Genomic DNA, 13,747 nt, shown 5'->3' with positions numbered 1-13,747 from the left:
TTTTACATGGTCTTGTAACCTTCCCCTGCCCCTAATATTCTTAAGAGGGTCTCTTCTCCAGTCTTCAGAGGGTAGCTGGAAGTGGGGAGGCAGAAAAAGGTCCTCCTTTCTTTTCACTCTGCAGTGTTAATCCAAAATCTTAGGCGCAGTACTGCACCCAGAGCTCAGAAACTGCTTGAGCATTAATGAACTTCCCCGTCACAAAATGTGCCCAGAACAATGGGAGTTTCAAACACTGCCCTCTAGCATAGGTCTTCACCAGCCTACGAGAAGTCTATGAGGTGGATGGTGTAAAAGAAAAAGGGAAGGATGAAAACGTCTCTTCCCTCCATCTTATGTCCTTCCACAACCATAAACTAGCACATATAAGAACACAATTGCATCCTTAAGCATATCTGTACTCAACAGGTTAACATGTGAATATATAAAGAAACTAAAAGTTACTTTTAGATACCATTATTTTCATACCATGTGCCTCTTGTGTGCTTATTTAAAAATTCTAGTGATATTTTCAGTAATTATAGCAAGCAGCAGGTTTGCCAAGACAGTGAAAAAAGTAACCAATAAAAGAAAAACATTGGAAAACTATTTAAACGACAGTAAGAATTTAACCTTGGAACAGGCTTCATGACCCCCACCCCCACCACAATAAAGGTTATAAATCTGAACAACTTACGGGAAGCTTTCACTACTATGCACGTTGTTTGCACGTAGCAGACCATAGAAAGACACGTGTGCACCATCTGTTAAGGTCACTTCATGCTCTTTACCTTCTCTAATCATTGTGCGCTTGAGCAAACCTGAACACTTCAAAGCCAGCTCCAATGCATCCATCCAACACCTACCTAAAAATACATATTTTTGGTTAGTATAATACCCCATGTTATTGAGTTCACCATTTGAACAGTATGCTAGATCTGCATTTCGTATGGATGTACCTTTAAAGCGCAGAACTGGGATTTTATATCTAACCTCTTAAGACCAGAAATGATTATCTGTGCTCTTTCAACACATAGCCAGATTCGAACCATATTTTTGGTTAAGTCTCATTTACTTCAATAGGACATGTTTTTATTCATGTATGCTTGGGACTGCAGCACCAGTAGCTTCTGATATACTGGTGTGGGAAAGGCACTGAACTTCGGTCTGTATCCAAAAAAAGTATTCCCCCGTTAGCACAAGGCGTTCCTCTCCCTCTTCTCTTTCTGTACACCCCCTCTCCCATCTGTTCTCAAGGTTCCCCTCCCCGCAAAAATACCCTATGGAGCAGAGGTGGGAGAAGAGGAAGTCTCACTGCACAGGTGGGGGAGTCTGAATATATAGCCACAGAATCAATGAGTCATGTACATTCGACCAGCTGTGCCTAATAAGTCTTATAAGGCCGAAGTCTTCTGCAGGGAAGCTGTACCTATATTGCACTATCTTTGTATTACCAAACTCTGGTTTTCATATTTTTTAATCCACATTTATCCTACTGTGAATATTTTGAGAAAATCTGGGGACAAAAAACATCTGGGCTACACATGGTGTTGCTGGTAAAAAAATATTTCCTGAAACTGTTCAATCACATTAGGATTTACTGTGTTACCCTTTGGAGAAAATGTTATTTACAGAATGTGCTTTTATTTACCATCTGATTCTGAAGCTGCTCGGATGATCAAGTAGCTGCTGGGTAATGGTTGTGTTATGGATCCAACCGCTTCACCTTTAGGACCCTTAAAATACAAACAATATAGATGGAAAAGTTTTAGATTAATTTGAAGGCACAATTTTAATGAAATAGCTAGGATTCTCTGTCAATCAGCAATTGCTATTGCAATAACTCTATGTGACCAATGGTCATACTTCACCGGAATCTGCTCTTCAGATTAATTTTAAAAATATCCCCTATTTTGTATCCCCCTCTTCTTAAAAGGTCTTTAGAACAAAAATTTCCAGGTGCTTCTCCCACTCACTCCTGTATTATTACTATTTTTTAAGAAAAAAACATTGTAGAGGCCAAAATATTGGTGGCATTAAAAACATGAATTATTCATGTTGGGGTGGGAAGCAAGAAAGAAATGACAGCAAGAATACATTTAAGTAGAACATGCAGCTGGCAAAGAAGAAAGGCACAGCCAACACCATCTGTACGCTTCCTTTCTTCAATCACTGTTGAGAAATTGGAAGGTAGCTCAGCTACAAGAAAAGCATCACACATTTCGGTCTGGAGAGTTGGAATGATCCTCATTTGAAGCTCATGGACTCCCAAATGTGTGTAGATAAACAAGAGGGGGTGGACAGAGTACGCTACAACTTAGTACATAAGAAGAGTCTGTGGATCAGGTCAGTGGCCGTCTAATCTAGTATCCTATTCTCAAAGTGGTAATCCAGCTACCTGTGGGGAGCACACAAGCAGGACCCGAGCACAAGAGCACGCTGCCCCACCTGCGACTCCCAACAACTGCTGTGTCTGGCAGTGGAGGTGGAACACAGCCATCATGTAGCTACTGACAGCCTTCTCCTCAATTAATTAATTAATTAATTAATTAATTAATTAATTTAATCTTCATTAAAAACCATCTAAATTGATGACCATCACTTCATCCTGTAGAAGCAAGTTCCATAGTTAATGATACGCTGTGTGAAGAAGTCAACCTTTCCTCATAAGGGAGCTGCCCAGCCAACCACCCAAACATTTTGGTTGGGTTTACTGGTTAGCATTCAGAATATTCAGTAGCAGAGCCAAAAGGCATAGAAGTTATACTGCCTCGTGTATCAAGAGATCCAAACATCATTAAGTGTAATTATGGATTCTCACAAGAGATGCATCCACAAATGTATTGGGCCCTTTTTGGTTGTCTTGGGGATGGAGGTACATGTAATTCAGGTGATGCCTTTGTTCCTAATATCCTGGGCTGATTTCTGCTGCTAACCCATTTTTAAGTGGACTCTAGGTGGGATATGGAGGCACTTTGTGCTCTCCAGGTACAAGCTTCTATCCTCCTGTTGGATCCAATCTCTCTTATATAACCTCTTGGTAATCCCAGTAAGTTTACAATGTAATTTTAAGCAAAACAATACAAATATACATAAGACCAATAAAAAGTAACAAACGTAATTCTCACAATACACAGGCTAAAATAGGAACTTAAAACAGCAAAGTAAAAATGTGGCAATTTTTGATGTTTTAAAAGAGAATCTTCCCAATACAATTTTAAAGCACAAATCATTAAAAGGCCTGAGAGAATGAAAATATATTATCCTAATGCCTGCAAGATAATAAAATAGGTACCATTAGGGATTCAGGAGCTGTTACACAGCATTACTGTGCACATTTTATATGGGCAAAGATTATGATTAGTGGCTGCTTTCACAATAAAGACCACACAGGATTATGCAGAGGGCCAATACTTCTCCAATGCAACCACACTGCTCAGGGCTTTGGGATGTCAGGAAATCAAGCAAATTTAGCAAAGGGATAGCTGAGCTGACAACTGAAAGCACACTGAGAGCATTAATATTTAACAGTGCAGATAGGTTTAATGTGTCATTGGTGTAATGTTCTATTCAACGCCACCTGCATTAAGAATACATATTCACTTACCTTAACAGCCCAGATGGATTGCTCCAAAGGATGGAAAAGTTTGAAACAAAATCCATCCTTTTTTGAAGGCCGCTCAATGAGTTCACAAGCGTTCAGAAGTACTGTTCCCACCCACTGGCCATTTTTGGGAGTTTTGTAAATAAGCAGTACTCCAGGTTTCAACACACACCAAAGTTTGGTCCAGCTTTTCAGTGTACCTCGAATCTTAACAGAAAAAAGAGAGGCTTTTAATTTTAAGTACATTTTAAGTACATTTCAGTCCCAATCCCTCCTGGCCAAGCAGTAAGACCCTTCTTACAATATACACAACCAGTTCAGAATTGCAAAAATGAATAAGAGTTATTCAAATCTCACGCAAATACTTATAGGCACAACACATCTTAATGTTTGTATACTGTTAATTGAGCGTAACTAGTAAATCAAATTACCAAAGGATATCAACTGCAGACAGTATTCCTTTAAAATGAAAACCAATTTACTATGTCAGAAGTTATTTTACATATGTAAATAAATACAGAAACTTGGGATGATTCCCATGCCTGCAGAATATGTCTCAACGGACACCAGTAGAGCCTACCGGTTAGGGAATGTACTTGAAATATGAAATGCAAGTTCAAATCCCTAATCAGAAACGAAGATCACTTTGTAGCCTTGAACAAATCACTCTCTCTCAACCTAATTTAACTTTCATGGGTTTGTGAGGATAAAACATTGCCTTTGAGAACAGCAGGATACAAATGTAATCAACCAATGAAAAAAAGTAGTATGTTAACAGCCCTTACACTTTAGCCAATACAGGAAAACAAGGTACAAACAACAAGTTCAGGTGGAATAATTTATTGATCAGCAGAAGTAATTTAATTCTCCTGTGACGTGCAAGAAACACACTGACATTAAGCAGCTTAGATTATTTGATACCCGTGCTACTTTTACGTCCTCTTCCTGGAGCTATTCATATCATCATTGAAATTCACACATTTGAAACTCCCAGAGCTTTATGCTATCATGTATGAAATGTGGCTTGGTGAGTCTGCAAGAAGGAATCTGTTTTAAAGTAACAGTTTCCTGTTTCCAGTGGAATCACTCATAATTCACATTGTATTGAATATAAAGTGATCACCAATTCAATTAGTCACTGCAGACAGATGTAGCCATGGCAACCACTGTAAAGCAGTGGCAAGGTATCCCCATTGGTTCCCTATGCATCAAGTACTGAGCCTCTGGGATATAATTAATCCTAGTGGTAAACATCAATCAGCAACCAACTAGGATCTGAATTCTTTTACATTCTGACAAATAAACAACAGCTACAACTTTCACTCAATATTACACATAATTCCTGACCTTCAGCCAGTCAGCCATAACAATGACTGATGGGTCTGTGATTGTGCTAAGTAGTTCTTTTGTGGCTCTTTTCTTCTCTTCCCTGTAATTTTTCTTTTGAACCTGTAAATAATGAACGAACAATAAATTCAGAGGGTAAGAAATTTAAGAAAATGGAAGTCGTGGAGCCATAAGTGCAAAGGTCAAAACAAACTGCAACATGCTTAGTTCAATCCACAGTAGTATGAAGAAAACGAAACGAAACAGTTTTAGGACAGCTGTTTATCTATCAGAAGAAGTGGCATTACATAATATTGCCTTCAAACTAATTTCATATAAAGCAGGAATGGGGAACCTGAGACCCTTCAGATATTAACTCTACAGCCCCCATCAGCCCCAGCCAGCATGGCCAGTGGTCAGGGATGATGGGAGTTCAGCAACATCTGGAGACTTGAAGTAGGGGTGGGTTATGATATATTGATATTTTGTCTCTTACTGCTATGAACTCCAGACCGCAATAAATGTTTCATATTTTTTTATCCTGTAATATATTGAGAATGCACTGCCCAGCTTGCAGGCAGGAAGCAACACTTTACTGCAAAGTAAATGGCCAGGTTTTTTGCCTGCCCAATCTGCAAGGCATAAGCCCATGCCACCTCCCAGCTGGTGTTGCAGAGTAAAAGGCTTTACTTTGAAGTAAAAGCTGCTTTCTGCCTGCACAATCTGTAAGGCGTAAGACAGACCCAGAATAGCAATAAGCTTCCCTGCCAAGGCAGGGAGATTCTGATCAGCAAAATATCCATGTGGATTTGCTCTTGCTTTTGTTATGCAGGTTGGTTTAAGGCACACACCTCACCTCTTGCTAGGCAGAATAGAGACCCAGCTTCCTGGCTGATCTGATAAGCAAACAATGTTTCTTTCCCCCTCATAAAATCCACATGGCAGAATAGACACCCAGCATATTATCAGGCTAAGCACGACATTAGAGTCTCTACTCTGCCTAGCAAGAGCCTCGTGGATCTTATTTGCTTGCTTATTGGAATCTTTGGTCCTCAGCAGTGCTGTGGACAGAGAATCAGCAAACAAAGTTTCTTCTTCCTGATACGATCAGTGTGGCTTGGCTTGGCTCCTGTTTCTGTACAGGCAAGGAAGCAACAATTTACTTTTGCAGTAAAGGCTTTATGCATTTGGAAACTAAGATGCGGACGATGCTAATGACTGGGCTGCTGCTGCCAGTTCAAATTTTAATTGCTGGTTGTAGATATATAGTGGTGCATTTTAAGTATTGTTTTTTAAGCAGTTTGTTTTTATTATTCTTTATACCATGACTGGTGTTTTTAAATGTTGTAAGCCGCCTTGAATTTCAACTTGGCAGGATATAAATATGTTATATAATAAATAAATAAAATAATATGAGAGGCAGTGGGGTGGAAGAACCCATGGAACGCTTTTCACTCAGCAAAGTAGTAATGGGCTGGTAACACATTTAATATTTCCAGCAGAAACAAGTCATGCCACGTTCAAAGTGGTGGACAGCTTCTGTGCATCCCTAGCAGTAACAACCAGCACACCATATATACTTTATCTGTAGCCTAGTTTTTACAAAGGTGGTGAAGTCATGTCTGGGCTATACCATTTTAGACCACAGGTGGGAGTTAATAAGGTTGAATAATACCTGCATGAAAGTGAGCCCATAAACAGGCTTACAAACTCAATGAGAACCAGACCTGCAGAGGGCAAAAAGTAATTTAGTTTCTTTTGTGTCCTCTCCCACACTCTAGAACTAGAGAGCTATGTTGGGGCTAGAAAAACACAATGAATTCTGGAGAAAATTACGACATTGGTTGAAGTAACAGCAGCACATCTTGGAATGTTCTATCATTTCTTTAAAGTTATTGTGTCTCTCACATTTATCTTCTGAGGCCACTGAAAGGTGTCGTATTCCATAGCCAAAAGGCTGGAGATGGTAGGTTTTCTATTCTGGAAAGCAACTCACCTTAAGAGACTCCTTCTTTGTGAGCTTGGTAGTAGAGGAGCTGGGGGAGGAGGCAGTGATGTCCTTCTCAGAGCCATTATAAAGCTTAGACTCTGACTGAAAATATACATAACACAAGGAAATAATTAATGAAGGATTAGAGCAGTTGCTGTTCAGTCAAACTTCAAGCGAAACATAGAAGCCACAAGTTTTTCAGATTGCTGCTTGCTCCCTTTATGTCGCTTCATTTAATCAAGGCATAGAAAGAGCTTGTAAATGAATCCTTCGTGTGGTACTTCAAAACGTTGGCTTCTTCTGTCATATCATTTAACAATAACCCAGTTTGAAGAAAGGAGTCAAAAACTTGGCATTGTCCACTGAGCTTTACACATGCAAACACAAATAGCTTTTCTTGTCCAGTGCCACCTATGCACTTACTTACCCCCTGGCCCCTCAAGGAAAACATGGAATTTCTCCAGACTAAGATATGCTCCCTGAATCTGTTATATCGGTGTTATTCAAATACATTATTACAGCCTGCTTTCCCCAAAACACCCTAATTCTAGAGATCCCTAACTTCACCTCACTTAAGTGCCTTTACTACTGAAAATATTTCTTTATTAAACATGCTGCTGTGGCATCACATGGCTTTTATTTATCCTGCCTTGAAAGTTCTAAAAATGGTTTCTCTGCATGTGCCACCCAATAGCTTGGCGGGGGGGGGGGGAAACGGGACTGGTTGAGAATGACAGATGAACCCTGCAGAGTTGCAGAGCTATTCTAGCAGTCTATCATCACTCAACATTGGTTGATAATATAACCAAGTTAACTCATTAGGAACGTCTCAGCATCTTGTACTGACTAAAAATAAACTTTGGATGAGTTAAAAGGCATTTGTTACCCTGTATAGCAAAACACGTTTTATTGACACAAATTGTTTAATACTGAGATGCCCAGGAACCAGCCAAATCTGCTGGCTAAAATTAAGGCTACCCCCCCCCAAAAAAAACTATTTTACTAAGTTTTCAGAGACAGACAGAGGAAGGGAGGGAGGGAGGGAAAGAGAGAGAGAGAGAGCACACACTAAACACCCACCAATCTCAAGAAAATGAGACAAAAGCTCTAATCCACCAAGCTGAGTCACATGTACACATACGAAAGTACATACTTTCTTAACCTGGATTTGGCACAGTGAAAGCTTTGGTCACCTTGGCTTTTTATTTGTATGAGGAGAGGAACTCCAACCTTGTTGATTCTCCTTGAGCTCTCAATGGCTTTTCATACCATTGACCATGGTATCCTCATGGACTGGCTCCATTCAACAGAAGTTGGAGGCAGTGTATTACTGTGGTTCTGTCCCTATTTGATGGCCCAAGTTTAGAGAACCGCTCTGGGAGATTTCTGTTTGTTCCCATGGGAATTATATTGTGGGGATCAATTCTGTCTTCCATGCTGTTTAACACCTAAGTGAAGTCATTGCGTGCCATCATCAAAGGATGAGTCATCATCAAGGCACTCTGCTCTATATCTTTTCCAACAGAAGCAGATGAAGCTGTTCAGAAGCTGAACTTGTGCCTGGGGGGACGGGACGAGTGGGTGGTCTGGATGGGAGCCAAAAACCAAGCCTGAACCCTGAGAAGGGTTCTATGGCTTGGTAGTTTGTATCTTGTTCAAGTGTGAGTTGCACTCACCATAAAACATATAGCATGTAGTAGTACAGTAGAACCCGCAACTTACCTGGGGGCTATGTTCTGGGGATTGCGCCTAAAACCAAAATCATGTATAGTCAAAATTCATTGGATTCAACGGCAGAGAGGATTGCCAAAGTCATTTTCCCCAGAACCCCACCCCCTTTCTATTTTTTAATTGACATGCATGTAAAGCTGAATGAGCACAAGTGAAATGCACATAAATTGCAGGTTTACTTGTGGATTCTGCCTTGTCACTGGAGGCTCCAATGCCTATTGCCAGCTATGGCTAGTTCATCTAAAATAATATGCCTCATACTTAACCGAGTAGCTAATAAAATTCACCAAAGGCCCACTGCATCTCCTGAGCAGCCCTCACTTTTTTTCACAAACTGGCTTTAAAAACAAATATCAGTGCCTGCTTTTGTGCTATAACCAAAGATTACACATAAACATAATTCACCTTACTATTTACACTAAGCCACAAATGAGATAGGTAGGGAAAAGATTAAATTAATTGCAACTACGTATCCAAGCTCACTTAGATGCATCAAACTGAACTATGCCGTCTGAAGGTTAAGGTGCTCACCTTGCTTTTTGACATTGATTGCGTAGAATCATCTTTACTTTGTGAGGCATCATCCTTCCCTCTGTCAAAACCTTGAAGAGAAATTGAAATGGTTGCAAAAAATCAGTGTATCCCATTTGCCATTAATCCTAAATAAGACAAAGCTATTAAAACTGACCAAATATACTTAGGGACATGGTGTATATGTCACCATTTGTTCACCAAATGTTTCTGTAATTCCTCTACAACTAGGATTTTTTTTGTTTAATATTAAAGCCATGTTGTGTGAGACCTAGGGTCCAAAAGTGGTTATGTTCCCAACCTACAAAGTTCAAAGCATGAATGGTAGTTATCAACCCTGTCCCAATTTAATACATTTGTATTTTACCTTCCAGGCATTCAGAGGTACCTCAGTTACTCAGTTATATGAAAATATCCAACTACAGTACTAGTAGCACGTAGCACAATATAGATAAGCACAGAGAGTTTCAGTCCATAGGAGAACTGGCTTGCCAGCCCATCCCCAGGTTACAGCAGTTCCAACAATGCAAAGCCTTCTCATCAGGCATCAGAAAAATAAGATGGAAGTGGAATCTAATAATAAATTCATGATCGAGTAAGCCACTAGGATTAGGCATTATCATATTCACACCATACCACCACACACATCCAGGGATGTGAACTAATCAATGGAGCATAAAACAGAATGAAGCAGAGCTTGTGCAAAGCCAAGTAAGGAGAGTAGTGCTAACAAGCCGTTTCAACTCATTGCGTTAATAAAGGCAGATTGGAGTAACTACATTCTTCAAAGCGGCAAGTGAATTCACTTATCTTAATCAGAAATTCCTCAGGAATTTCAAATGTTATCTTCCTGGTAAACTCCCTAGAACAATTTGGGATTAACTGAGATTTGGCAGCAACTTCTACATGCACAGCCTTTCTTTGGACATTTGTGTGGCCAAGGGGCAAGGGCCAGTGCGCAACATCTTACTGCTCCAAGCATTCATGTACCTTGTGATATGTCTAGAGAATGGGGCTCATGACACCACAATTAATGTCTAGGGTGCTCTACTCTTCATACAAAGTCAGTGAGCAAGTTACACGCACATAAACTGGTTTTAAAAAAGAAAGAAGGAATGTGAATCAAATGCCAACTACTGACATATTCAACAGCATGAAGTACATAATGACAGATATTGTGTTTCCCTCGCCCAGATAATTCATGTAAAAGGCTATAATTAAGGTAAGTTTGCAGTACCTAAGTTAACTACACTGTCTTGAATTTGAGAACTAGCACACATACATCTCACTTTGTCATCTGTGAGTATTAAACCACTCTAAATGCCAAACTGGACTTTTAGTAAGATATGGCAAAAACTCAGTAAAAATAACAACATACTTCCTTACAAGAGTTGTTATGCAACTTACTGGCTTGGTTTAGATATCCTGAAAACCAAACTATGAAAAGGAAACATGCGATGTTGTGGTTACATTCAGAACTCTGCAATAAGTGACTGAAGCTGCAGTTATTCAAGTACAGCAAATCTACTTGTCCTTTGTTTTGTTGTATAAACGTTTATTACTTACACAAAAAAACATGAAAAGAGGGAGCGTTATTTCTAGTTTCCAGGGGATTCACATCATGTTTGTGTTGAAACTACTAACTACAAAAGAAGAGGTAGACAACTAATAGGTACATTAAAATCAAATTAGCTTGAAGTTTGCAATTGTCTTAAATAAATCAATTTTTACAGTAGTACTAACTCACACATTTACAGTAACCTTGCAATTGTGCATTTTCAAGACTGATCAAGTCCATTAGAACCAATGCAAACTAGATATACAACATGAGTATTTCCAAGTTATTATTAAGGAATGTAAGGATTAAAGCACACAACACTGATTAACATGGCCTCAAATTTTACATTTTAAGATTACTTCTAACAGTCAAAAGTCCTGCTATGTTGTCTACTCCAGATTTCAAAAGGACCTGCACCTAATTAGAAGCCATGTTCCGGTAACTTGAAAATCATTTGGTTGTAGATTCCAGTATGTTGAAAATTCTCTTAAATTGCAGGTAAGAAAAACACCACCCATATTCAGTCAAGTATCATTCTCATTATATAATATCATCATCATCATGTACAATCACACGCAATTGACAATGAAGCACTCTGTTCTTAATGCTGAACTTAAAGAAAGCGCTGCCCGAGAACACATGCCAACCATGAATCATTATTTCCAAATCTCATTTTATTTTATTCAACGTGAATCCAGGTGCTTTTTCAGCTTAGAAAATTGCTTTTTTTAAAAAAAATTAGTATTTGTAGAAGCTTTTACAAGAAATATTTTCATGAGAACATTAAAAAGTGAGACAAAACAAACCTCGGAAGACTGGTGAAAGTGCATTGTATCCTCCGAATGAAGCATTCCGGACAAGTTTCCGACCATCAGCCCGTGGAGGCAGCGAAACTCCAGCACATGAAGAAAACCTACGTCGCTGTGGACCTTCTGCCTTCATGAGTTAGATGCTCTGTGTAATGATTATTTTCATTCAGAAGGATGACGGGAATAAGAACGTTGCAGAAAGTCTTTTCCCTTCACATTCAGATTAGCAGCATGCAAGACTCACAAAGATCAAGTGCCATGTGCATATTTTGAACAAGGAGAGATGCCAGAGGCTGTTGAACTTTGTAACCAAGCTAAGAGATGTTTATGAATTCAATCCAAGCTGCTACCATTCCTCCATCAATAACATGTCATATTTCAGTCAGCATGCCCCGAGACAAGCTGTTACTCTTCATTGTTTTGCAGGCATCAGACAACTGTCATGACAAAGTACATCAGAATGGAGGAGTTATTCAAGAAATTCCTTGGCTGCCTAATCATTCAAGCTCTATTTTATTGCACACAGAACAATTATGAGTATACTTCTAAAATTCACTCAAGAAAATTAAGAGTACTACTGACAATCAGAGAAGGAATTTCCATTAAATGGAAACCCATTTATTTTCAGTACTTTTTATTGTGGATTAAATAGCATTAGCCGGCAAGAACTCACATAAATGGCTCTGAAAGAAAAAGCACTGCTTCTGAATGCAGTATTAGGGTACATTTTAGAAGGCAGGCACTAACTCATATCATTTAAGCAATACCACCAAATAGACCCTTGCCAAAATAATTTCTGATACAGGAGTCAGAACTTCCGTCAGCAATTTCCAGAATTTAGCACAGAGTAACAAGTATCAAAAAAGTGTAAAGTGTTTATTGATGACTTTGCTTTTTAACATAATTAACAACTCCAGAGAAAGGGGGTCACTTTTTTCATTAAATAGTTTAACATGTTTTCAACATGTTTAAATACAAGCTGTGGTATTTGCTCAACACTACACAACAACAATACTCAATAAATATAAGTAAAAATGTTATCTTCAGAAACCACAGGCTAACTCTTTTGATAGAAACAACTGAAACAGAATTTACGCTTAAAATTAAATTTCATTCAAAATTTTGCAAGCATTTGACTGCTTCACTTGCTCATCATGCAAATTAGTTAGGTGGTCAGTTTTGCCTGCTTTCCATTCGGAATGTCTAACTTTATACAACATTTTTAATTCAAAAAATCCCCTTTCAAGTCAATTTCTCCTTCCTTTGATGAGTCATTAAAAAAACCAACAGATATTCTATAGCTGAGATCCAAGGTTGTTTTTTTAAGCCATCATTTTGCCTGAATTCACGAAATGAAATATAGCAAGAAATCTAAAAGCTTGTTGGGGGGGGGATCAAGAAAATTCTTAAGATTTCAAACTATTTAATCTCATTGACTAACAAAACAGAAATGACTTGGATCCAACTATTTGTACCATATAACAGACTTTTTTTTAAAAAAAAAATTCCGTTTAAATCTGGCAACTGTCAGGTTTAAGCTATACAATAAAAATATATTAATTTAATTTACTATATTCTTACCCTGCTTTTCACACAATTACTGTCTCCCAAAATGGCAAAGAGAGAGAGTATGCATATGTGTAAAAGAAGGGCCCACCATCATCCTATTCATATTCTTTTGGATCTCCTGCTTTTCATTACTAGATACCAAATGTACTGACCCATTAACAGAACACAAACCACTAATACATCCCTCCCTGACCTGATGGGGAATCCTCATCCTCTGAGCTCACACAGAAGGTCACACACATCCTGTTAGACTCCTTTCCCTCCTGCCTGCTTTTCCAGTATAGAAGTGAGAAAGTGCCAGCATTCCGCAATAAGATATTCTGCTTTGGATACTCTTCATGCATCTCACTCTCAATTTCTCACGCTGTATGTGAAATCCATATAACTCTACATACGGACACAGCTTAGATCCCCTTAACAGCTAGAAAACTGTTAACTGAAAGCTATGACAGAACTTAGTTCTCATATGTACAATCTGTTACAACCTTTGTACCACAAAGGCTCACATTATATTTTTTCACTTTAATAATGGGAAATGTCATGCTATTTAAAAAGAAAAAAAAGTGCGGTTTCACTATTTATTATAATGATACATATTATAATATTAACACACCCACAGAACCTGTTCTTGAGCGTAGGGATCTAAGGAC

At 38.7% G+C, this 13,747-nt stretch overlaps 1 protein-coding gene across 31 annotated transcripts in view; it reads right to left on the bottom strand.

Moving 5' to 3' along the window:
• OSBPL8 (oxysterol binding protein like 8) overlaps positions 1–13,747 on the bottom strand; it is a 69,416-nt gene that overhangs the window by 20,376 nt on the left and 35,293 nt on the right. For 6 of the 31 annotated variants that reach the window (XM_083463132.1, XM_083463131.1, XM_083463140.1 and 3 more), the window contains 7 exons: positions 11,526–11,673; positions 9,162–9,232; positions 6,906–7,001; positions 4,931–5,032; positions 3,587–3,790; positions 1,631–1,715; positions 677–845 (listed from right to left, as the gene is read on the bottom strand). In XM_083463132.1, coding sequence (XP_083319258.1) covers positions 677–845; positions 1,631–1,715; positions 3,587–3,790; positions 4,931–5,032; positions 6,906–7,001; positions 9,162–9,232; positions 11,526–11,661 — 863 coding nt within the window. In that variant the 5' untranslated portion in view covers positions 11,662–11,673. Of the gene's footprint in view, positions 1–676; positions 846–1,630; positions 1,716–3,586; positions 3,791–4,930; positions 5,033–6,905; positions 7,002–7,326; positions 7,819–8,621; positions 8,649–9,161; positions 9,233–11,525; positions 11,966–13,185; positions 13,250–13,290; positions 13,375–13,719; positions 13,736–13,747 lie in introns of those variants that run through there. The other 25 variants (XM_083463150.1, XM_083463151.1, XM_083463147.1 and 22 more) reach the window with 9 other exon arrangements.

This window comes from Podarcis liolepis, assembly GCF_965112155.1.
Source record: "Podarcis liolepis genome assembly, chromosome: 10".
Taxonomy (NCBI): Eukaryota; Metazoa; Chordata; class Lepidosauria; order Squamata; family Lacertidae; genus Podarcis; species Podarcis liolepis.
The sequence above is the reverse complement of the archived record's forward strand: the minus strand, read 5'-3'. Positions and strand labels throughout refer to the sequence as shown.